This window comes from Sparus aurata, chromosome 4 (genome assembly GCF_900880675.1).
Source record: "Sparus aurata chromosome 4, fSpaAur1.1, whole genome shotgun sequence".
Taxonomy (NCBI): Eukaryota; Metazoa; Chordata; class Actinopteri; order Spariformes; family Sparidae; genus Sparus; species Sparus aurata.
In genome coordinates this window covers 31,986,974-32,012,958 of record NC_044190.1, presented here as the reverse complement: position 1 = coordinate 32,012,958, position 25,985 = coordinate 31,986,974, and the positions used below count along the sequence as shown (strand labels likewise).

Genomic DNA, 25,985 nt, shown 5'->3' with positions numbered 1-25,985 from the left:
ATGCCAGATGAGAGTAAAAAAACAAAAAAAAAAAACAAGAAAACAATGACAAATTGTTGTTCTTTCTTTGGGGACAACACATACTGTGGTAAATAAGGCTCCCATCAAGCCTTTTGTTAATATGATGGCTGATTTGTTCATGTTTGAGAACCACGTTGTCAAGTTGTGTTTACCTCCAGCTCTCGCAGGGCGTTGTCACACTCCTTCTGTCCAGGAGCCTGCTGTGTGCACAGCGTGATCAGCTGGTTAATGCTGTCAGTCACTGCTCTGAAAGGGGAGAACAAATGGTGGAGGAAAAAAAAATCACATCCTACTCCTCAGTGGTTTATGTTTATAACAAGTGTTAAAGTGTTTGCGAGCATGCTTTTGTGCTTTTGGTAATAACAAAGCCTGTGTGTGCATCCTTTCATACACGTGCATGTCTGCGTTTGCGTGTGCAATCTTATTAATTCAGGCAGAAATCCTTTGAAATTGTGAAGATTTCCTCGGTGCCTTTTTGAAAATGTCGGGGGAGTTCTTCTGCTCTTACTTTGTCAAATTACATGTGAGATTTGGCAGCTGCAAGCTTAACAGCTTTAATGACTAAGATGACAGATGACTGGATGCATTTGGCTGATAACTGGGGCCTTAAAATCAAACACATCACCTTGTCTTGACGGATAATGTTACTATGGTTTAATATGGTGAATAAGTTATTTGCTGCTTACAGCTTACAGTTTTCAACTCCAGTCAATGTGCTTTTCATTCAGTAGAAAATATTAGATACATAACAATACACACTATGGATAAAAGCATTAAAAAACTAAATGTTTCGGTGCGTTTGTGGCTTGTTGTGGTACCTCGCAGCAGCAGCGAGCAGGTTCTTGGCGTTTGCAGCTGCAGGATCTACAGACAGACTCTTAGCTGCCAGCAGCAGCTTGCTAGAAGCCATGGAGATGTTCTTCAGGTTCCCGATCACCTGCACCTGGTCATCCTTTTTCTTAAAATGACACATCATAACATTAAACACACACTGCCATGACTTTGACAGACTTTGACATTCTTGCAAAAACAACAAGACTAACCTGAGTGTGGCCGGCCATCTCTATACCAGCATCCAGGAACTCATCAAAGTCCTGGCTGAACTTTCCTGAGGCCACTGCCAGCTGGCTGCTGGAGCCTCTGGAGGCATGGACCACCTCGCCAGCTGACTGGTTCAAGTCTGCCGCCGTTTGGTTCAGCTCGCTCTGCGCCTCCTGGAAGGACTTGGAGGCTGGTGGGATCTGAACGGAGGACAAAGAGAAAGAGGAAAAGAACTCAGGGGTTTGAGATTAAAAGGAAAAAAAAGAAAAAAAGAAATCGAACTTGCTGTCCTTGCTGTGATGTCACAAGCAATAAAAAAGGGTAATGAATAATGTATCTAGCAATCAATTTAAACTTTTATAGATGGTTAGTCTTATTACACTCCTCGAGGATCTTTTCCACAGCGTGGTATTTAAAGAAAAGCACATGACTGTAATTTTGCTGGAAGAGATCCGGTGACTCACAGCCCAAACTCACAGTTTCAATTAGTAGCTTCTTGCTGGCCTCTCCAATGCTCTTGAGAGCCATGTCCACATCCTTCTGGCCAGGCAGACAGTTGACGCAGTTGTTGAGGGAATGAGACACAGCCTTGGCCACCTGGAACACACAGCAGGTTCACAGCAGACTGAGCGTTGGAAGAGCGAACAGGCTGAGCTAGAAATCTAAATTTAAAATGTGCAAGAGGTTTTACAGAATAAATTCACAATTTTCTTCTTTTATAAATGTCAACGAACACGCTGGAGTGTCCTCTTTGATCACAAACTGGGTTGTCAAATCACAGAAGCACATGACAACATGAAAGGGACCAGAGTGATGCAGTTCATCGGGATGCAAACAAGAGCCAGGAAGTACAGGGTTCTTAAGTTAATCTTATAACCCATAACAAATGAAAATGATGAAGTAGTGTTGTGTTTTTAAAGATAAAAAACTGCCTTGTGTATGATTCAATTCTCGACATTATTATTGAGACACAAGTGATTTTTTTTGGGAGGGAAGATAAAAGGAGGACACAACATAAAAAATTGAGACACTTCGCCTGTAAAAATATGCCACCAGGTTTATTACAGGAGTCCCTTGCTACATTTGACAGGTGTTCACTTTCATGTGTTACCAAGCAGATGTAGACATTCAGCTGGCTGGGACTCTGCCAACAAGAAATTATTTAAAAAAAAAAATATTGAGCACAGAAAGAAGCACTGTTGGGCAAATGGAGTTGAATTTTCCTTCAAGTTTATGGTTCATTTGTTTCAAGTAAATGTTGCATTAAAAACACATGCGACTCCATGAGCCATATGAAATGTTTAGTATCATCAAACTTTATGTTTTTGTACAAATTCAGACTAATCCAAAAGTTCCAAGTTAAAATACTGTGTTTCGTGTTTAATTTATAAAAAATGTAAATACAGCAAATTAAACATCCTGAAGAAAAATATAATGCACAATGAGCTGATGGAGGCTCCAGAGGATGAGACACGAGTAACTAAACAGTCCAATAAAAGTAAAACTCACATGGACTCACAATTTGTGTGCATATCTTTGACATTTTTGACAACCTGCAGATCTGTCTTTGCAGTGACATTTGATGATGTCAGCTTTAGGGCACTGATGCTGCAGTCCGACAGAGAGATGAACTGCAGCCCCAACACTCACCCGTAGTGTTTAAAGAGAACAGACATGCAGAACGGACTCCATAACCCCCTGAGCAATCCTGAATGTCTCACCTGCGCCAGCCTCTGCTGACTCTCGGTGTCTCCAGGGGAGATCAGTGCTTGCTTGGCCTCATGAATGAGGAGCGCTGAGCCCTCCATGACGTCACGAGCTGAGTCCAGCATGGCAGCGGCAGCTTTGGGGTCCGTGGTGGAGGCAGCGACGCCACGGGCCGCCTGGGCCAGTGTTTTCAGGGCCTGAGCCGTCTCCCTGGCTGCTATTCCTACACACACAATCAGAGGTATGACAACGGTTACATTCAAGAATGTATCTCAGACATCATACTTCCATTTATGACACTTTATCATGCAAGATTCCTCATGCATAGAAAAGTATTTTCTCTGTCCTGACAAATGTGTTTCATTTGATTTGAGAATCTCCCCTCAGTTCTGAGGAGCAAGGACTCTATCAAAGTATTGAAAAGTCTATGGAAAATATGTTTTAATCTGAGGAGATCAGAAAATAGGCAAGGTTAGAAATCTGTTTAGTATCTTTATTCGCCTACTGCGTCACACAAAGGAGCCTATTCAGAGGACTATGTCAGATCGGGGCAAGCCATTAACTGACTTTTGATGCTGTATATTGTGTAATTTGGTTATTCAATCACATCTTGAGTAGTTCAAATACTTTAAAGTCATGTGGAAAAGAGAAAGAAGACTTGACTTTTGTGCACAGTGTGTCCTGCAAGGCAAAAGAAACTCATAACTGCAAGACGAACTCGCAGTCAAAAGAGGATTTCTACCAACCTGTGTAGTGTTCATTTCCTTGTGCAGCACATGTTAGCAGCTGAGCCATCGAGGATCCCACTGACTTGGACGTGCTGCCCAGATCCTGCGCGCACTTCTCCAACTAAAGCAGAGAGAAAGTGGGAAGAGAACAGCAGCTTCACATGCAAGTAACAAACCCAATATATCTGCTTCAGGCGTGAGAAGCTGGTAGTCGATATTGCTTACATAGCTTGAGTGAACTTCATGAAACTGGCATTTTTCAAGTTGGGTTTTGAAAGAATGAATCCCGAGTCAATCTCATAGATCAAAAGCGCCTCTTACTGATTCTCCTGGTAGGGGCTTCAGTTGGGTGTTAACGGCAGCCAGCTTGGCATCTTGCAGCTCACTTCTCAGAGTCTGGATGGCAGTGAGAGCAGAGTCGATTTCCATGGGGCCGCAGGCTTCATGAGCCTAGAAAATAGAGAACGTCTGCCGTCTTTCACAGTTCACAGGGGTTACTGCTTATGTTTTGCACTTGTAAGTAGACAGAAATATATCTTATTGTCAGTTCCTGCTGATATAAACTCAATACCTGTAATCAATGCCTGTAATTTGCATATAAAAACACAGTGACTTCCTGCGCACACTGCCACATACGTGGCCACCTGTCTTGTGTCTGTGTTTTACCTTCTGTGCAGACGTCCTCAGCTCAGCCAGGCAGGTGGCCAGGTTCTTGGCACACTGACCCAGTTGCATAGCTGCAGCCTGATCCGTCACCGTGGGAACAGATGACTTGGCCGAGGTCACCATCTTACTACCAGGCTGCAGAGTGGGAAAAGAAAAGGGGAAAAAAAGTCTAAATGTGTGCTCTTAAAGTGCCACTGAGGCATTAAACACATAATCCCACCACAACACTGCTTCTTTAACTGCCTGCTTACACCAGAAAGAGGTTACAGACCTACTTTTAAGGGATCCCCACATGGCAGAAAGACTATTTATACTTTGCTCAGCCTTGTTCCCAATGTAGGATGAAGTAATTCAATTTCAGTATAAGGCCATAAAGTTTTAACAATCCAGCAAAGGTGGGAAACGGCAGGGTGTGTCTGTGTGATTCTGACATCGGCTTCCTTTGGAGACAAATTTCTGGCCAGTTAATTGCGGAAGGCTTGTCCCCAACTGGGACAAAGTTGATTTGTGGGTCAGTAGTTAAAGTTAGGGTTTAGGTTAGATTAAGTCCACGTTATGTTGTGTATGCGTGTGTGTATGTGTGTGTGTGTGTGTGTGTATGTGTGTGCGTGTGAACTCCACCTGTAGGAAGTTCTGGCTGGCGATAATGAGCGCCAGTTGTGCACTGAGGTCCTCTGGTTTGGCCTGACTGCCACGCACGCCCTGGACAAGTTGTGGGATGTGGTCTGCCACTGCCTATATACACACACACACACACACACACACACACACACACACACACGCACATACACACACACACACACACACATATCAGGTTTAAGAGGTATAAATACAGCCTCAGTGTAAAATCCTTCTATTATGCTATTCGATAAGTCTTCAAACAAGCAATTTGGAAGCTCACGACATAATAACATTAAACAGCTGATAAAATAAATCCTCAATAAGTTTATGTAAGAAAAATGGAAAGTAAATTGTTTATGAATTTATCAAAATAATGAAAAAATTAAATCAAATAGTGGACTGACAGCAACTCACCTTACAGCTCTGCACCAGCTGCTGGTGAGCAGCCGTGTTCTTGTTGGAGGCGGCAGCATTTTGAGCAGCAGCGATGGTCTGCGTGGCTGCAGCCGCGGCCTGCTTGGCAGCATTCTGAAGAATATGAAAATTAAAAAATTAAAACATTAAAATGAACACGTAAAATATGGTTAAAGCCAAGAAACACTTCTCAGGGTTGCATCTCCGCTTTTGAGTCTGGATGTTCACAGGTTCTACTGTTGAGTTTGCGTACTGAGGGACTTAAAGCTGCGGTAAGTGTTGTTGGTGTTTAAGCTAACTTCCTGTCCATTTCACATTAAGCAACCGCCTCCCTCCTCGCTACAAAGCTACATGAACCAGTCATATGTTGCAGCAGTTCCCTGTCCTGGTTGTGTAAAGTGAGCAGGGATATCAGAAAAACGTGTTTCTCTTTAACTGCATGAGCACGGGGAGGAGAGACATGGGTTACTGACCAAACACTCTATAACAGTGACTACTGGTGGAACGTAGAACTATTTAACACTTACTGTTATATAAATAAATCACTTACAGCAGCTTTAAAACTGCAGCTCTGATGATTAGTCACCTTGTTTATACACACCTTATAAATTATTGTTGATAATGAAAATAATCATAAAAAATCATGAAAAAGCAAATTATGCACACAACTGTCTATCATAACTATAAAAGCAAAAGGGAATACTTTATTACCTTGTAATATCTTGACATGCGTGTAACACATTCATAAATGAGAAAGTTCATGAGTTGAATATTTTATCTTGAAGAAGCAATTTGATGCGAGAGAGATAACCCTGAGGCAAAGGAGCCCCTTTCAATCCATTTTGCAGATAGATAACTACTTTTTCGATTTCAGGAAAATTAAAAAGAGTAATAACATTCTGAATCCATTCAAAGAGAAAGGCTACTGAAAATAAACATCGAGTACTCAGATCTTTGATGCCTCAACTCGTGCTTTACAATATCCTTATATTTGGTACTTTAGAGATGCTAACATTTAGATTGGTCTTGGTATTCATGTCATGCATCACTGTTAATATTTTCAGATGCCGGAAGAAATAACCTCGTCACTGACCTCCAGTCTGTTAATCAGTTTCTTCTTAATGGCGTTCTGGGCGGCAGCGTTGGTGGCCACGCGCAACCCCTCCGCAGCCTCCCTCAGCCTTTGCTGCTGGTCCTCATTCTCTGGGTACGCTGCTGCACCCTGAGAACACAAACACACACACACACACACACATAGATCAGCAAATACAGCACAGAGCAGGTGAGCAAACAGCTGGTATGAGTGTGGAAAGGAGTACAGACTGAAAGGTCTGTACAGTTTTAAAAAAGACGATTTTTCGGCGCTGTTTTGCTTTCTACGTGACATGTCGGCACTCACGACATCACACACCTACTGAGATGAGCTGTAGACACGCTCCACAGCTGCCATCAGAGCATATAAATAATCTTTGAACACCCAATCAGAGCACACAAGCCTTTGGAAATGACGCATACTTAATCAGCGCACTCAATCTCAGCTGCAGCACCTCTTCACTCCAATAATCAGTTGTTTTGTTGTTGGCTAAACGTCGATGGGAGACGTCGTTTGTTTACATTATCGTGCAGCTCTTTTTTTATCCTGCCTGTTTATGAACTCATCCGTACCAGTAAACTGTGGAGACCAATATCACTTAGCACCTCCGCGTCTCCTGCTGTTGGGGCGAAAGCTAAGCCGCCATTAGATTAATTAACTGGGAACTCGGTAGCATCACCTGCAGCAGCACAGATATGGAGGTGCGCGTGCTGCTGGAAACCTGTGTCGTTAAGGTCACCTCACACACAGACGTGACTGTAAACAAGACACACAATGTATTACTTTATTTAGTTTATTTTCCCGATTTGTGAATTTGTGTTTATACTAGATTTTGCAGCTTCATTTTTTCTTTACTTTTCAGCATAGAGTGATTTGTTTTTTCTTTCATTTAGACAGTGTTTCACCTGATATGGTCCTTTGATTTATTTTGGTTACGCACTTCTTTACTTGTATTGTTTTTAATTAGGGACACTGTGTTATGTACGATTTGTCCTTCCTGCACTTGCTTTAGTATTTATATTCAAATAGTGTGAATAATAACAGCAACAGGAAGACACAGGCACTTCATTGTCACCGTGTGGACATAATAAAAGGATGGATCATAAAAGATAAGAAAACATTTTTTTTTTATTTTGTCTTCAAGTAATTTCACAAGTTGAAATTGTTCATTTCCCTTCGACACTGCGTTAGACATCTGACTTCCCATTGATCACAGTGAAGTCATTTTAGTGACCGGCTTTGAATAAGTGGAATTTGCAGCCTGCTGGCAACTGCTGACACCGTTTGAATCTAACAGCCAATTTGCATAATTATTAAAAAGTGTTGAGTGTTCATACAATACACGTGTAATGAGAGTCCTGCAAAAGCGAATCGTTTCTTGACACACACAGAAACACAGTCAGCTGTAGAACACACAGTCCAAAAACTAAACTGCACTCCCAAATCAATCAGTTGCCAAGGCAACTGAGGTCTAAGCTTCCATTGATGCAGATAAATATACAGCTGCGATCGCAGCGATAGGTCTGGCGTCAAACCCGACCATCACACCAGCTGGGGGGCATCATTTAATCCTCATGGTGGAAGTGGAGGGTTATTAATATCAGTGTGTGATTCTGTGGACAGATAATGAGACTGATGCAGAGGGATCGCAGACATACAGTTTGGATGGAGGAACACGGGATGAGTGGCGAAGCTAAGCCAGCCCGTCAGCAGTCTGATGTCCTCTTTATCACGTCGAGCTGGAAACTTGAGGTTTAACAAAAACTGGATGGTGAATTTTAAGACTGTATAGATTATAAAATGTCAACTTTCAACCCCTATAATTTTGCATTTCGTGCTCATTCATTCTGTACTCGTACAGCTTCATCTAACTCCTGGCCGTTGCTGTTTACAAGGGGAAATGCACTAATATTAAAACAAAGACTTAGACCCCACTGTGTATGGATAAATACACTAAACAGCGCTGTGGGTTCCAATTAATTAAAACTGTCCCCTACCATGTTTACACAGGCTATTCAACATGGTGCAGCATTTCTTTTAATTATTCATCTTATAAAAAATGCAGCACAACAACTTCGAAATTACAACTATGCGCGTGTCTATTTGAGATTAAAGAGAGAAGAAAGTGTCCTTCAGTATCTAGTCAAGGATTCAGTGTGACAGCGTGTCAGAGCTACATTTAAGCTACACTGGGAGCAGGCTTGCATTCCCATATATGTGTTGACCCATTTACAACAGCGAGCGCAGTTTACATGAAAGTGGCATCAGAGACACGTCCTGCAGCTTCTACCATGAGAGCAAATATCTCAATAATTCCCAATACGCAATTAAAGAACACAAGTTGTTTAAAATCCACTTAGAAGGGAATAATTCAAACAGAAAAAAATTCTGGGCAGACTCCAGCAATTATTCAGTGATTCAAGTGTTGGTGCTCTGATTTTATAAAGCTTAGCGAGAAATCTGAACATGTTTTCAGATGCTGGAAATGAAACCCAGAATAACCACTTTCAGAAAAACACACCTTGGGAACTGAGCGTTTTCAAATTAAATCACCGTCCATGCCCCGAGTGTTTATTGAATAAAGTTTTAAAGGCCATGTTTTATGAATAAAATAACAGTTTACAAACAAGCCCGAGCAGGATCACTTCACAACCTGTCATCCTTGCTCTTCTCTTTTTGTGCACACACACACCACCTCTGGGGTGTCTGGCTCAGCTACTTTCGGCTCTGCTGTCATTCAAAAGGTCACTCGGGGCACAAGAAAATAAGCTGAATAAATATTGCTTCATGGCTCACCTTTGCTGCCTCCACCATCCTAGCGGTGGCATCAGCCAGTAATTTAGCGGCCGCCAGCAGCTTCTTCGAATTGTCCACGTCCACCTCGGCCTCTGCATCCGACCTCATGGCATTCACCAGGTCTGAGGTGGCCTGAGCCAACACCCGGGCCTGACGGACCATCTCTCCTGAAAGGACACACAGTCGATTAGAGCGTGATTAGAGGGGACACAGGTGGCGTAGAGGTGAGGGGGGGAAGAAGAGAGAGATTAGAAAAATTGAAGTGAGAAGTGGATTAATGGATGAGTCAAGTAGTTAATTCAGCTGCATAACTCAGTGTTTGTGTTGTGGGTTTGCAGTCACGAACAATCCATCCTCATTGCTTCAAACTATTCTTGATGTCTGCTTTCTTCTGTACAACTTAGAAATAATGATGCAATTCTGGCAAAGCTGAGTGGAGCAGATACACATTTCAATAAATTGCATTGATGTTTAAACTGATACCATTTAATTTTAAAGTTTAGTTGTTAAAATGACTGATAGTGAGTCGGCTCATGCTGGGACTGTTTGATGTTCAGCGTTGGTGTCCTAGACAAAAAAAGCAGCTGGTGAGAGAAAATAAGAAAGATACGTCTTTCCCTCAGCTCAGTGTTGTTGTATTAATCTCCCTGATCAGATGTGCATGATGTTATAAACACCCGTAGGTGACTTGTAAAGAAACAACTGGATTCGACCATTCCACCAGCTCTGTTGTTTTTAAATATTCCCTGTTTATGAGCGCTAATTAGGTAAGACAAAAGGGATTTTTGTCTGTCAAAGCAGACCTGGCACGACACAAAAGCTATTTGGCTGTAAGCCTTTATAATTCATCTGAATGCATCAACTGATGTGCCAACACTGCACCACGCAAGGATTCACTGTTTTTTTCCCTCTTCACATTTTATATTTGTTTCTGAACACCGGGTTTGGCAGAACCTGACACATTCGACACCAGCTCAAAAGCAGAACTCTCCCACCTAGCTTCATGTATTCAGGCCCTCTGCGGAGGAAACTGTAGTTCTACACGTCTATCAAGCCAATCAACCCGCAAAGCTGACCGCTGGGCCGCGGCATCCTCCGTGCTTCTCTCTCTTATCTGTCTGTCTTCCTCTGCTGTCAGGCCTGTTAACATCACTGTCAGCCTTTTCTCTGCGGCTTCACCAGAGCTGACAGCGGTCCATTCAAACCCGCCATCGTGACTGTCTCTCTCTGAGGGGAGCCCGGGAAGAAGCACAGCACATAGTAAGAGATCCACTCGGAAACTTAAGAGCTGCGCGAAGCGAGTTTTGAATCGCAGATATAGTTCATGTGCTTTTTCATCACTTTTTGTAAAAGAAGATATTTGGCAGATCAAGACACATTTATAAATGTGCGGTATTCATGAAGAACTCCTTGAAGGACCTTTTTCAGGTCTGATTGGAATCAAATCTAATCTAATTCAGAATAGGACAGCTTGCATGATATTTAACCACACAAAGATCAAATCACTGACTTACAATCACCTACCTTGCACTTATGTTCTTACTTGATTGGCTCGAAAGCCAATACAAATAATTTGCCAATACAAATAATTTGTATTCTTTATTCGGATTTATATCATCAAGAAGACTCAGGGAATAAAGTCATGCTAGTGGTTCTATGAGGATGTGCTAAAGCAAAGTGGTGCTTTGAGCTAGAAGCCAACAGCAGTATGCCAACATGATAAAAACAACAACAGTAAAATGCAGATTTTATACGTTCTGGCACTTGCTAATTAGCACTAAATATTGAGCTGAGGTTGATGGAATGAGGTTAAAGAAACTGGCAATAAACCAAATTCCTGGAAAAGCTGCTGCTATCTCACTCAGGTGATTAATCATGCCTAGGTAGACGTGAACGTCTGCACCAAATTCCACAGCAATCCTTCCAAGAACTGTCCATTAATTAAATGTTGAGATATTGTAGTATCAAAGTGAACAAAGATGGATATATCCTTCCTGAGAGCCGTGCAGCTAGCATGGTGAATAAAAACTTAAACCTCACTGAAAGTGGCTGCTGGCTGTGCCTTCCTGCCAATGGCTGCCTGAACCGCGACTGCTTTTCAAATTAAAAATACATTTTCACCCAAAAGGGCAATTAATTAACCTATTCCTCAGCCTTAATCACAAACAGAAGTCCATTCATTTCAACATATTTCAGCCTTCTTCTTATATTTCAGGTCTTGTTTCTTCAGTACTTCACAACTCAAATTCTCAACAATGACGGAAATTTGATGCATAACCTCATTTTCTCACCTGCGTCTCCCATCGAGCTGAAGATGCTCTCGGTGACTGTCATGATGGTGTCAGTGGCCTGGTCGTAGCGCCCGATAGGCTCTCCTCTTGAGGTGTACTGACGGACGTGTTGCAGGAGATCTCCCAGTGCCTGACCTACCACACTGGCGGCTGCGCTCACCTTCAAATACAAGAGATGCGCATCATCGATGTCAGTGCCACGTCACTTAAGCTGCGTTAATTCCTGCTTCTTATTCCATCAGGCCGGGGAAGAAGCGCACTGGACTCATTACCCTCATTGCCTCTCAAGCCGTGTGTGAACTGAACATATTAAAAAAGTCGTGTCCTTCTAATGAGTGTTTTCTGGGTCAAACTCGTGATAGAACGTCTTATCTTCTGAAACACAACAACAAATGATACGCGGAACAATTGGGTTGCGTCTGTACATTAATCAGGCTGACCTGTTTTAGGAGCTCGCCATCTTCTGTGGCTGAAAGGCAGGCCTGGACGCAGCTTTCCACCGAGCGATCCACCAGCTTTCCAGCTTCTATTAACTGCTCCTGGCAAACCGGTGAGCTGATGGTGGGGCTCACAACCTAAAGGAAACAAAAAATTGTGAAAGAGAAGACAAAAATCAATTCCTTCTTCAATGTGAAGAAGAGACATGCTATCCTATGGTGCAAAAGTTATCAATATGCAAGAAATAAAACATTTTTCTCCAGTTTTTAAATCTTAATGGTTCAAAAAAAGAAACATGAAAAGATTTGGGATGGGTGGTGTATCACAAAACACCAGGCAAAGTTGAAAAAGAAAGCGATCTTAAACGGCAAAAAGCTCCCGTCTGAAGGACAATGCAGCAAATTAGAGTCCTTTGAGAGTTGCAATTCTATGGCGAGTGATTTCCCTTTTAAAAAAATGCAAGACACATACGATGTTTCCTCTAAAGTGTAAATTGGAGGTACTCAATAATGTCCAAAATAATCTCCATCCAATTCCCCTCGAAAAAAAAAGGGGTAAACACGGTTTAAAATTGGGAAAAACACACACAAAACACACTCTGTTCATTATTTAATCCCAAACAACACAACACTACCAGAACCAGGGAAGGGAAGATGAGATTTAAAAGGGATTCGGCAGATGGTTCTCATCACGCTGCCATGCAGAGAGGTGAGGATTTGTTTAGTAAATGCAACTATTCAGATTGGGAGCCAGGAGGGCATTTAAACTAATTAGAGGCATGTGGGTTGTACAATTAAAGATGCACAAATATGATGAGGGCACAGGGTATTTAACACTGCCCTGGTGCGTCCTGTTGTATTCGCAACCCCAGAAATACGGATGTTTTGAGCTTCAGACAAACTGGAGGTGATCCAAACATTTGAGTAAACAAAAAATGCATGAAACGTTCTACTTGTGAGAAAGCAAAAGGGGAATTATTGTCAAGCACTCGACCAAACAGCTTCAACAACAGCTTCCCAAGTGATATCATTACACCGCTGCAAGTGCAATATTCATATTTGAGACAGATGTGACTTAATAAATGGAAAACATTGCACCACCAGTTTATCTTTTCCAAGCATCTACATAATATCCACTGATTTTTTTTCTTTTTTTGGAGGGGTGAAATGAAGGAATTTGACACAAACCCTGACATGATGCGAGTCGTTTAGTACAATGACTCTGTTATTTCGTGCTCGGTAGCGGTCGTGAATGTTTTTTGAATGTCCTACAAACATGTTCTTGTACCTTGGCGCACGCCACCAGCTGGGAGGTGGACAGGGCGCACTGGGTGGCGGCAGCGATGACCCGGTTCTGTAGCACGGTGTCCTCTGCGACCTGGGCCACGTTCTTGGCCTTCAGCACCAACATGGCCGCGGCGTTGGCCACCGCCTTGGCCAGGTTCATCAGGATGTCCTACAACAGCAGCAATCAGGTGGCACGGATGACTCACACAAATCAGGGACAACATACAGCTGGACGGTCTGTCCTGAAACGATCTTATCTCCCACACCAACAGATGAAAAGTGTTGTGGTGTTGACATGTACATAGCGCAGATAAAGGTTATGTCTGTTTAATTATATCTGTAGTTGTGTGTTATTGCACTGAAAGGGATGTGATGCAGATTCGACAGAAATTACAGGTCATCAAACTGCTATATTATTTACTTTTTAACAGGAAAAGCAACAGTGTTTACTCATTTCTACATTGCAAACATACAATTAGCCATAGAAATCTCAGTAAAGGGGAGCAGCATCAGCAATCTAATCTAAGAGAAACAATACCCCCTGCACATTAGTTAGGCTCATCATTAGCCAACAGGCGTGTGATCTCGACAAACGCCATCAAAATAACAGCCGTGATTCAGCCAAGTATGAGCTACGAGAAAGGAAAACACGAGCTAGCCAGCTAGAATAGCACTCAAATTAAACAAAAACATCCAGCTGAAATAAGGCAGTATCCCCCGGGTCATGGTCACAGTGTGCTTTTGATTAACTGAGTGGCAGTTCCTCAGGAGTGGGTTTTTTTGTGTGCGATTTAAAAAAAATGTTTTTAATGATGATAAATGGATGCCGTGCAGCGTTTACCTGGAACCTTTCGTCGGTCTCGCTCTCTCCAATCTGGCGCAGGAGGTCTCCGCTGGCTTGGCCGATGCTGCCTGCTGCTGTCAGCACGGTCTGTCTGGGCTGCACACACACGCGCACACACACACACACACACACACACACACACACATACAGAAAGAGAGATAATCATCAGGATGTGAAAGTGCATTTAGACGAAACTGCATCATCTTGTATCTCGATGTAGATGTGGTTTCATATGTTATCTGTACAGTGTTTTACTGCGCTGTATAGAGAACAACATCAGTGCTACTTGAGTGAGTTATTTAAAAACACACACAAAAAAAAAAATGATAGAATCTTGCTGCACAAATACCCCAGATCTCTTTGTCTAACTCGCCTACGGGCTTGGAGTGATCTTCCGCGAGTATATAAGGCTCGGGGGTTGTCCCGAGGCGAGGTGGCTCACTGCATTATGCAGATTAGCAGCCAGCAACTGTACAGAACATTAACTTCTGAGTGATACTTCCACAACAGCAGACTCCTAATAGAGCTCAGCAAGACATCACAGTCCTGCAACACAAGCAGACGCATTAGAGCGGAGCGTCACTCGCAGTATCTTCTTAAGGAAGTTCTGTTTACATAAGGCCCCCCCCACCTCCCAATATGTTTGACATTCAGTCCGAGATCTTTATTCAGACCATCCGAGACAATTCAGTTAGCCGAGGCCGGACAGCAGCACATGATGCTGATCTAATTAGGTGCAGTTTAAAGCACCGGGAGAGACGCTGCATTATTGAGCGATGATAGACTCAGAGTAGAGCAGCTCCATGGCAAATTTAATTAACTTTTTAGGCTGTCAATTTGGATTTCAAAAAAAAAAAAAAAAAAACCTGTGGAGACAGAATCTGGCATTTCAAGTAACACAATTGGTGGAAAGTTTGCTTGCTGCATGGGCTCAACTCCAGATGCAGACTTCACTTTCACACATTATTCTCCATTTTCTGTCTCTTTTAACAATCATCCTCTCTGTCCTCGAGCCCTCCTCCACCCTCTGCATTTGGTTTGGGCTCAATTTAGTTTGCAATCTTTTCACATTTCAGTCCAAACACCAATACCTCCCCATTATGTCCTTCGGGCTTTATTTGCTCTATTTCGACTTCAACATGAAGAGACGGGAGTGTATCTGCTTCTTTCAACATGTCAGATATTCAGTAGATAAACAGAGGCAGGGGAGGGGAGAGGAGGGGAGGGTGGTTTCACGGGCAACAGCAAGGAAAACTGCTGATCCAACACTAAAATGTACAGTGAAAAAAAAAATAAAAAATGACAGTGTTTTGACAAGGCCTGGTGTTTTTATCTCAGGGTTCCTCAGCTCACCTCTCCAGAAGCCGGCTCCACAGCCTTCAGCAGGTCAGACACGGCCCCTGCTAGTGTCCTGGCAGCCCTCATTAGATCGTTGCCGCCGCCGACGTCATCCTCCATCAGCGCGGCCAACAGCTTCACACCCTTTGACATTTCCGTCAGGTTGGAGGAGATGGTGGTGATGGCGCAGCCCACTGCGGTGTAGTCTGTGTCGGTCGGATCGCCTGAGCATGAGGGGGAAAAGGACAGAATTGGTACGTGCCATCAGATGGACAGAGTCCTACAGAAGTGAATAGCAATCTACTTCTAATCTAATCCCAAACAGATAATATTTTATTTGAACGCCGTCGAGTGAGTCCTCTGAAGATTCACTGACTCACTGAGAACTTGAGACTGCTTAAAAACACATTGGTCCCTTTTAGCACAGGAAAATGAGAGAAAGTTCTGAAAATTCATCAATCATAACAGCACAGAGCCGGTTTAAAAAAAAAAACCAAGGCAGAATATGAGGAAACTATTCAACTTTTGTCAGGATCGACAATGACTTTAATGAACACCAGACTGATGGAAAGGCTCTGCTTTAAAGTCAACTAATTGGCCGGATAATTTTAACTCCGCAGAAAATAGAACCACTAAAATGTACTTGTAAAACTGTGGGCACATGTCCTCTCGCTCTCACTGAGTTTCATTAAAGGCTTATAACAAATCCTGCAAAGGCTACGCAGCAAAACATAATGTAGTCTTTCTCTGAAATTAATGATTTTGCCGCCAGCGAGCTGCGGTAAATCCGAAGGCTTTATCCAAAGACAAACGGAGCGAAATTCTGCTGAGTCATGCCGGTGCCACTTGCCAGCTGTGAGGTTGACGACGGAGGCCGTTCCAGCAGTGATGGCGTCCACCTGGGAGTGAATCTCGTGCTTTGACTCGTCCATCTTGTTTTGGATCCAAACCTTGGATGCCTGTGTAGAGAGAGGTAGACCACACCAAACAACATTAGTTTGAATATAGACACAATGGCTGTCATTCTTCTGAAAGTGCCTTATTTAACACGGTGTACAGAGAAGGTTTGGATCTTTTGTTTTATGGCTGTTTTCTGAAAGCATGCATTGAAAGTGATATTTTACCATGATATGTATATGGACAATGTGTATGTTGGGGCTGTATATCAACTGTAGACACATGTATGTGCACTGTACAGTACCATGTCCTGTCCCAGTGGTGGCAGGTTGTCGACCTCCCCGAGGTCAATCTGGGCCTTCTGCACAGCTTGCATACTGGTGTTGATGGTTCCCATCAGAGCCTGCTGTGCTGAACTCTGCACAAACAGGAAGATAAACAAGTTCATTTCTCACAGGATGCAGCCTGGAGTGATCCCAAAAGAAACCTACTGAGGGAAGATGGCTGTGAAGCAAACTGTTCGCATGTGTGGAGGGAAAAAAAATAGGTGACTGAGTGGAGAATTAGTATACATCTGCCTACCTACAGTGATTCGCACTCTTGTTTAAGCAGCATTTATATTTATCAGGACCCTCTCAATAAATGAAAAATGCACAAAAATCCTGAGAGCTGATCTCACCAGCGGTGGCATGTGTCCACGGTGCATCTGACCCATTGTGATCTGCTGCTGAGCAGATGGCATGGTGCCCATGCTGAGTGACTCGGTGCCAATGGAGCCCGAGCGGATCACCCCTGGCAGCGCCACTGAGCCGTGCTCCACCCGGCCCACGCGATTAAACTGCTGCTGAAGGATGGTCGACCTGCAGGTGCACAAACAGGCAGTTAATACAGAATCTGTGAATGTTAAAACAACGTGTTTTTCAAATCATCCCCAACAGTTTTAAGTTTTCTTTTTGCAGAGTAAATCTGTCAAGATACATTTATTCACAATGCTTAAGATTCAAGTCAAACCATCACCGAGGTTTGTAACTGAAGCAGAGAAAATCTCATCTTTGTTACGTATTGTTGATTTAGCCTGAGAGTCTTCATTTAAATTATGAAATTGCAGTGATGAGAGCAGAGAATGAGGGTTTTCTACTGCTACTTTTGTTAATGTACGCTACCTGGCCTTTATCTCCAAACCCATAATTATCCTCTCAGCCACTCAAATGACCTGTCTCACTCAGTTTAAAATGTAGAGAAGTAGAGAAATGTAGAGACGAGACCAGAACAAGTTCCCCAAAAAAAGGCTGTCCGGATGCAGAGTGGTTAAATGTAGAAATAAAAAATGCTGCAAATCGGCTGCCAGAGACTGGGAGTGAAGATTTTATAAAGAAATGTACATCTGTGAGGACAATGACACGTCAAATCTTCAGTCCATACGGTTCCCCTGTTTGATTTTGTACAAAAATAACATTCTACATAAAACCTAAAGACTGAGAGAACTGGCAGGAATGAGAACAAGGTGAACATTCATCATCATTCTGTAAAAGTCACACATATATTCCAAGTACTAAGCTACAAAGCTACAATGCAATAAATACACATTATGGTTAAATTTCAGTTGAGACCTAAATGTGCCTCTTAGACAAATGTTTCACATTGAAATTGATCATTTAAAAGTAAGGTTTACGAAACTACAAATACAAAGCTAAAAACCACGGCTAGCTAACGAGCTAGCTAGTGACATGGCTACAGCTCGTCTTAGCTACAGCTACATTTACCTTCTCTCTCTGACCTGTTTCCTGTAACTAAAAAAAAAAGTCATGAACCAACATCTCATCAATTCAGTTGTGTTATACCAAATAAAAAAATAAAATAAAAACAGCTAAATCAAACCATGACATTAATAACAGCCAAACAAAAAATATTAGCCTAGCTTAGCCGAATAGCTGTAACAAGTCAGTCTGTGGACATCCTAAAGTTTTTTTTTGTTTTTTTTTTAAAATTCCGCCAAAGGCAGAGGGCTAAATCAATCTGCTTGACAGGAGATAATTATATTTTGGCTGCAATTGATCAGTTTTAATTCAGCTAACCTGCCTTCAGCTACGGCTCTTTGTCTTTGTAGGGCAGCACCGACAAAATTGTTTGATTTTTAGCTGAGTGACGCTGCACTAAAAACAGAGCTGGTCCTTTTTTTAAATATCTCTTCTCAGCTTAACACCATATTTCCACCAAAACATATCAACAACTCCCTTTGTGCCGACTTATCTAAACGGCCCTCCCACCTGTTGCTGTGCTCTTCCTCTAGTCTTTGCTCTGTCATGTAAATAAAGCCCATACTGTATTTTTTCTTTCTTTAACACTTAGTCAATCTTGAACGTACTGTACGTGCACGAACACGAAGCGCAGAAGCATCCACAAAGTACCCCATCGGCCTAACGTAGTGGCCGAATAACAGGACAAAATGGAGATGAGCTGAAGCAAAAAAACCACGAAGATAAGAGCACAAAGAAGAAGAAGGAGGACACAAAGAGAGCATGTTTCTGTTTCTCGACTGTCTATGGGAGAGATTTAACACAAGGCAGAGTGGTTGTGATCACTTGCAACAATTGGCTACTAACACACAGAGGACTGACACCACAGAGGCTGTGTACTTCTGGAATACAAAACTTTGCTTTGTTTTTCCCTCTGATAAAGCCCTTCCAGAGTTTGGCTTGCTGCGTGTTCGCAGAATTAAAAGACTTTTTGCCTTCAGCCGTGCGTACAAGCGCCCAGATAAAACAAAAAGGGGACACAAAGTAAATTAACAATGTAGCAGAGACTCTCCTCCCCCCCAGTTGAAAGCAAGGGAAGCAACATCAATTGAGACTAGACAGGAAAAAGGGGCTTCAGTTTGACACGATGAGGTAATGCGCATCTCATCAGGAAATGTTTGGATGGAGCCTTCGCTTGCTCCAGTGCAGCAAGATTTCTCCACATAATGTTTATCTCTCGAGATAACGTCGAGCCAAGGAGGGTGTTTCGTGAAATGAGGTCCTGGAAAATGGATGTGTGAGCTGCGGACGAGGGCGGCGGTAAGAAGGAAATTGAAAAAAGTACCCAGGGCTGATATTGTGTTTCGCTGGAATATTATGCAATAACTTCAAGCTATCGCCGCGCCACAGTTTATACTGAGCTGTAACACAATAAAGCAGCACAGGGATCAAATGGAAACGAAAGTTCAAAGGATTCATTTGGGCAAGTTCGAGAAACTTTATTTCTCGTTTTCACCGCTTTTGTGTAGTTTTCTCTTTGTGAGTACAAAGGTTTCTACAGCACCTTTTCACTGGCTAATTGAAAAGCGACAAAAAGATCAAGGTTTAACAAGAGTGCACAGCCCGGCTAGCTAGCAGCTCTGTGAGGCTGAGTGCTAACGTTAGCTTGCTAACATGTTTTTACGATAACGCAGCTCAAATGCTATCGCTTTTTTAGCTTTAGGTACAATGTTTACCATCCTTGTTTAGTGTATTAGCCTGCTAACATGAATGTGGTAAGATTGTAGTTTAGCGTCTAAGCATGCAAATGTATTTGCTCATTTTTGTTAAGCGTCAATAAGAATGTGATGAGTTTTCCTTAACTCATCATCTGACTGAACATGTTGTATGGTATTATTGTGTTAGCATGCTAACATGGATGTTTAATTATCTAGTGTAGCGTGTTAGCATGCTTACATTTGCTAATCAGCACTAATCAAAGTTAAGGGTTGGTTTAACTGTCATTAGTTATCCAGGTCATTAACCATTGTTACAATTAATTATGTGCTGAACACAAATGTTTGGACAGCTGTGTCAGTGAATTCAACAGCTCTTGTGTGGATTGCCATGACATTTTGAACACTGTGCTGTGTGCTGCTCGTAAGGATGACGCCACAAGCTACTGATTTACATACTTTTTCGGGGATACGGATTCCTCAAGCATGGTCGACTCCTCATCGCCTTCTAATCCAAAGCGGTCCTTGCTTTGCTTCTGCAGCAGAAAGAAAAACACACCAAATATTAGGTTGAGAAGGAGCCACCAGGGATTTTAGAGAAGCTGCCCTGAGGGGTGTTTTGGGTAAACATCAGATTTAGAGTCACATAAAAAAAAAAATATATATATATATATGACGTTACTGATTGCTTCTTGCAGTGTGCAACATGAGCCCAGCCGTCCTGTAGATGTAGGACACGCAGCCAGATCACATCAAGCATCAACAGATCTGCGACTTTACCTGCCAAAAGCGGGTATCGATCCGTTTGTGATTCATCTGCCTCCCAAGAGATAAACTTCTCACCTTTTTGAGGATGATGTCGATGTAACCAGCAATGAGCTGAGAGATCTGTTCCCCTTCAGTGGTCTGTACCGAGTAGTAGCTCTCCTGGTACTCCCCAAAGTCCTACACAGAGAGAGAGAGAGTCCAATTTTATACATGGATTTTATACTGGCTGTAAAGTAACCACTGCGGTGCTCGTACTGAACGCGAGGCTGAGGATTTAGTGAGAGGATTAATGTGAGTCCACAGGAACCAGCTAGTGTCAGATGAATAAAAACACATTTGTGTTGGGCGACACATCAAACCACTGCAACATACAGACGCTCAGATTAACCCAAGAAGCATCTTGGAGCAGCGTTTTGGAGAAAAAATTAGCTGAAAATAACTAATCAGGCAAATTTTTGTTCCAGCGTGGGGACATACAACAGATGGGAACATGTGACTCCTTCTGCCCGTGAACCACAAATCAAACCGCGAGTGTCACAAAAGCGACACATCCTAAACCACAGAGCACTCTACTGAATTAACAAGAAAGAGAGAGTGTGTTAATTTAATAGAGACAGCCCCTCGACCAGATCGGCAAGATTAAATCCATGTTGCTCACTGACGCCGGGTGCTGACACAAAGCAGGGATATCGACAGGGAAGACAAAAGAGTCTGTTCAATAACTGAAGTGCACGAGGGGAGTGAAAGAACAGGCAGGCCGAGCACTACACCGATTGTTTTATGGCCACTGCAGGAGAAGAGTCGGGTTTACTGCGAGCCCGTTACAGCCTGTGCTATTATCTACAGCGTTATCTACACAGACTGAGTGAAAGGACGAAGCCAGCGATGTCAAAAACGGGGAATTCTTGCCGGCGCTTCTGTGATGAATCCTGGTGTTGCTGTTGTGATGTTTTCCCGTAAACGCGCGTCTTACCAGGGTGAAGCTCTTGGGTGACGCCGCCCACCTCTTCACGGTGGTGAGCGGCCACTCCTGAACCACGTCTTTGGTCCTCTCGTCCACTCTCATCACGGACTCTTTGGTGATGCCCAGGAGCCGCGGCACCAGTTTGTTCTTACTCTTCATCTTTTCCTGCAACAAAACAAAGAAGAAAAAGAACTTTAAAAATCAGACGAGCGCAAGAACATAACTCCAAAAAACAAAAATACATAATCAAACTAGACTTTGACCAAACTTTCGTAGTTAACACGAGCGACTGTTTTGAATTAGTTTTGAACTGTGAAGGTTTTTATCTACACTTTGCAGTCCCTGAAGTTTAACATCACAGCAGTCTCAGATTTGTAACGGATGACTTTGAAAGTTTGAAAACAAAGTGGACTACTACGCCTTTCTCTGTCCGTTGGAAGAGATCTCCACCCTTTAATCTTATGAAGGCCTTTTTAAGAGTTTTATCGCTCTTCATTTTCCAAACTTTTAATTAAACTGCTTCACACAACTAAATACAGGATTTTCTGAATGAAGCTGGCGCTACACAACGTTTTGTTTTTTTTTTGCTCTTACTGAAGTAAATGCTTAATAGCTGCAGAAAAATGACACCATCCGCGTATGGATTGGCTCTCTATCCCCAGGTAATAATTGGATCAACTGTGGAAACTCTTCACGGTAAAAGAAACAGAATCCGCTAATGGAGGAGGGCAAAGGAGGCGAAGAGGGAGAGCGACTGAGACCGAGGTTAAACGAGAGTGAACAGACGGGCGTTCACTCGATGGAGAGCTCCGGTGTTGTGTCAAAGTCTGTTCCCTGGTTAAAGTGCGTCCTGCCACTCATCAATACAGCCAAGTGTTTTCCTCAATGGTTTCACAGTGCTGAGATCGGGGTTTTTTTTGGTCAAATTTGGATTCTTAAGGTTGTCTTTTTGTGTTGCTCTGGACGGTAGCCAAGCCGCCAGCGATAGTAACACCACGGGGAAACGCCGGGAGAGGTGGAAGTTGAACAGTTGTCTATTTCCACTTTAAGAAAAACACTCAACACTCCACGTAGACGAGGTTATACCTTCCCCTGGTCTGCATGAGCAAGATACTGAACCCCAAACTGCTCCAGCTGTGCTGGCCGGCACCTTGCATGGCAGCCACCGCCATCAGTGTACGAATGTATGTATGAATCACTGTAAGTCGCTCTGGACAAAAGCGTCTGCTAAATGTAAATGATAATTTTGGTCGGTGCAGTTAGCACTCATAACACTGTCTGCAGTAGTTTTAGGATTGTATTGTCCACCATAATATTACAAGTACACTCAGTTCGACTGCTGGAGATGTTTTAATGTCAGTTTGGCTCAAATCTTCCGTACTGATAATAGCAACATGTGGTACATCTCTGCTTTCCTCTGTTTTATGTACCGGACACTTTATTCTCATAGGACTACACTGTATAAAAAGGTATAAAATAAAACATATAAAATAGTACTCAAAACAAGTGATAAACAAACAAGACACCAGCTTATGTGATGCAGACAAACAGTTTTAAATGTCAGTTTTGTTCCTCTGAGCAAACAATTCTGCCCACACTCTTCACGTTCTTTCATTTCCGTATCCCGCTGCCTGCTGAGGGTATCACTCGAATTAAAAAGGCATTTGGAAGAAAGGAACAGATTATCAGTTTCAAGCAAACAGAATTTAAGTTCAGAGGCAGGGCTGCCTGGAACTCTAATTTTGCTGTCACGACGACTTGCCAAGATTGGTATTCATCTGTCTAACCAGTGAGAGGGAGAAAAAAAAAACCCAAACTCTTATCAGCTTAGTAATTAAAGCGTTATGTCTTAATCATGTCTTTATCTGCCTGTCAAAAACTCTCAACCTCCTCTTGTATTCATTAAGCCTCTAATGTCATACTTTAAGTCAAAGTCATTTTGCTTCTCCTGGCGTGGAATGAGATAGCGCTACTTTTCTCCAGGAGCTGCAGACGGACACATCGCCATGGGCTGTGACGCGAGGGCAGAGAGGTGAGTTGTGTTAAAACATTTTTTTTTTTTAAAAGTCATGCAGGGCCTGTAAACCTCTCTGGGGGCCTCCAGGAGGGTTATGGGTTAGGCTCTATAGGCTGCGTTTTTTTCCAGGGGTTATTTTTAAGATGTTTCTGCTCCACTGGATTACACTCGAGGGGGTGACAGAAACGACCAAGGTGAGCAGATAAGATGTCAGACTGATCAAGGGGAACACAGATCCAAGGCCGGGAGGCGGGATATAGTTTAAGATTTGTGTGTTTTACCCTGAAAAATGGGAGTAAGAGGAGTAAAAAAAAGGTACAGTGTGGATATGCAGGGCTGTGGAATGTATGAGCTGTTGCTAAATGAAGTTTTAATGGGCTGAGCACCGATCTAATAAGAGTTTTTTTTCTGCTTTCTTTGTTGTACCTCATCTCTGCTCTTATCCTCTGGTGCTGAGAGCAACTGATGAAAAGCCAAGAACTGTCTGGCAGAGTCAGTAAAGAGAAGCGCTGGCGAGGTTTTTTTTTTTCGTTTTTTTTTTCTTCTTTTTCCCGAGCAATTACCAGAAATGATCTCATTTTCTACGAGAGCTCAGCAGTGAAGTCAGAAAAGGTGACAACTGAGAAAGCAATTTACTGATACGGACGGGGAGGTTTCCCCACCCCCATGACTTTATGCAGGTTGTCCTCTCAGCGACAAATGAGAAGGGGAAATAAGAAAAAAAAAGGGTAACTTGTCACTTTTGTCATAGCACTTACACTGGGAATCACTAAATTGCTCCCTCCAGCAGACATCTGCTGGCAGTTGGACTTATTTGGGAGAGTTAAGTGTCCCGTGTTTGCCTCCTAGTCGCCCTCATTCACTCCACTTCCCCCCCCCCACCACCACCACCACCACTGGCTCCAAAATAATCTTTAGTCCCACACTCGGCTGCACAGACACATTTGGTTTCCTTCCAGCAACAAGCTGAACTCCATGCAGAAGAGGTGCTGCTGGTGTGTGCTTGTGTGTGAGTGAAGAAATGGAAACAGAAAAATTCACGAGGGAAAAATAGCTTTGTTACAGGACTGGAGTTGAGTCTTTTGACCCAGTTAATGCAAAAATGTTGTTGTTCTTCATTTGCCAGGAATAAAAATACTTTTAATCAATGTACAAATCATCAAAATGGGGATTGTAAAAGCACGATGTATCTAACAAAAGAAACAACTGAATACTTGCAATGAATAGTAAACATGGAGCTGCTAAAAGTTTCTCATATTTGCAACAAGGACTTATTACAGTATAAATTAGTCTTTAAGAGCAGCTGTGTTTATCTGCAGCAGGTGTAAAAAAAAAAAAAAAAAAATGCACACCTTGGTTTTTCTCAAGTTTTCAGAAATTGCTTTAGAGATCTTGTTTCAAACTTTCAAACTGAACTGAATCCAAAATCACATCAGAAAAGGAATTTTTTATTTTTTTTTTAAATTGCCCCAATCGCGTGTTCGAGGAGCCATTTTCCCCTCTTCGGTTTTGGCCGACATTAGAAGCTTTGAAGGTTTCGAGTGGACACAGACAATTACGCCACCTCCTCGGTTCTGCCTGCAAGTTCTTTATCCAGTTAATTCCGGGCCCAGAGAGCAGATTTCACAGTCCGGAGATAAAAGGCTTCAACTGAGTTTCAGCCAATTCCAAAATCTGCTTCCCCCCCCCCCCCTTATTTAAATAATTTCATTCAAAAAGGACTTCTGGCTAAATTTTTCACTTTTTTCATGGTATATGATCTTTTCATTGAATAACAGGTGCAGTGTTAGTGTGTGTGTGTGTGTGTTACCACGTACTTTGACGAGGAAGAAGGAGACGCCGTATGTCCGCAGAGACCGAGCCAGTTTCACGTATTTCACTTTAGCTTCGATCTCCGTCATTTCCCCACAGTTGTTGTGCTCCTGCGGGTCGGATTAAACGCGTATTCAGCATCTGAACAGTTGGTGCAAAATTGTGAAATGAGCAGAGTGTGAAGCATTTCTTTCAAAAAAAAAAAACAGTGACCACACCTGGAATACTTTCTTCTCAGCTCCTCTTTGTTTTATGTATTCTTTGGGTAGAAACTCCTTCAGGCTGGAAAAGAAATGAACACAAGAAGCTGAAAGTCGTAGAAAAAAATATGACCTCATCGTTTCTGCTACAGCCTGCAAAACAAATCAATCTCACTCACTCCCGATGCCGGATTTATGATACGAAAACAATTGTTTCCATCACTGCTTTCATGACAGGCTGAATTCTTTAACTTACAGCCAGACTACTTCAAGTTAAACAAGTTGGACACCTGATATTTGGCAGACAATCTAGTCAAATGTGCCAGTTCATTCAACATGAAACAACTCTGGAGATCTGGGATGGACCCTTACTCTAAGAATCCAGGTTTGTGTTTGTGCTCTACGTGAGGTCCGAACTGGATCTGGGCCTGGATGCCTCCGAACTCGCCGGCCTTGTCAAAAGACACGGGGTGAGAACCGTTTAGGATGTCATCTCGAGCCTGAAAGACAAAGAGAAAACCTCTCATTCATTTTGAAGTACTGCCGAGTCCAGTCATTGTACTTGGTACGCATCTGATGGACAGACTTCAGG

General features: G+C 42.7%; 1 protein-coding gene across 5 annotated transcripts in view; it reads right to left on the bottom strand.

The window, feature by feature from the left end:
* Positions 1-25,985, bottom strand: part of tln2a (talin 2a) — a 94,091-nt gene that overhangs the window by 20,020 nt on the left and 48,086 nt on the right. For all 5 annotated transcript variants that reach the window (XM_030414361.1, XM_030414365.1, XM_030414363.1 and 2 more), the window contains 26 exons: positions 25,766-25,893; positions 25,412-25,475; positions 25,199-25,303; positions 21,374-21,529; positions 20,476-20,577; positions 20,092-20,168; positions 16,861-17,041; positions 16,486-16,599; positions 16,135-16,243; positions 15,300-15,508; positions 13,944-14,042; positions 13,104-13,271; positions 11,819-11,953; positions 11,379-11,538; positions 9,088-9,254; positions 6,292-6,420; positions 5,199-5,312; positions 4,785-4,898; positions 4,164-4,298; positions 3,819-3,947; positions 3,516-3,618; positions 2,784-2,992; positions 1,540-1,659; positions 1,065-1,262; positions 840-979; positions 174-267 (listed from right to left, as the gene is read on the bottom strand). In XM_030414361.1, coding sequence (XP_030270221.1) covers positions 174-267; positions 840-979; positions 1,065-1,262; positions 1,540-1,659; positions 2,784-2,992; positions 3,516-3,618; positions 3,819-3,947; positions 4,164-4,298; positions 4,785-4,898; positions 5,199-5,312; positions 6,292-6,420; positions 9,088-9,254; positions 11,379-11,538; positions 11,819-11,953; positions 13,104-13,271; positions 13,944-14,042; positions 15,300-15,508; positions 16,135-16,243; positions 16,486-16,599; positions 16,861-17,041; positions 20,092-20,168; positions 20,476-20,577; positions 21,374-21,529; positions 25,199-25,303; positions 25,412-25,475; positions 25,766-25,893 — 3,459 coding nt within the window. The remainder of the gene's footprint in view (positions 1-173; positions 268-839; positions 980-1,064; positions 1,263-1,539; positions 1,660-2,783; positions 2,993-3,515; positions 3,619-3,818; positions 3,948-4,163; positions 4,299-4,784; positions 4,899-5,198; positions 5,313-6,291; positions 6,421-9,087; positions 9,255-11,378; positions 11,539-11,818; positions 11,954-13,103; positions 13,272-13,943; positions 14,043-15,299; positions 15,509-16,134; positions 16,244-16,485; positions 16,600-16,860; positions 17,042-20,091; positions 20,169-20,475; positions 20,578-21,373; positions 21,530-25,198; positions 25,304-25,411; positions 25,476-25,765; positions 25,894-25,985) is intronic.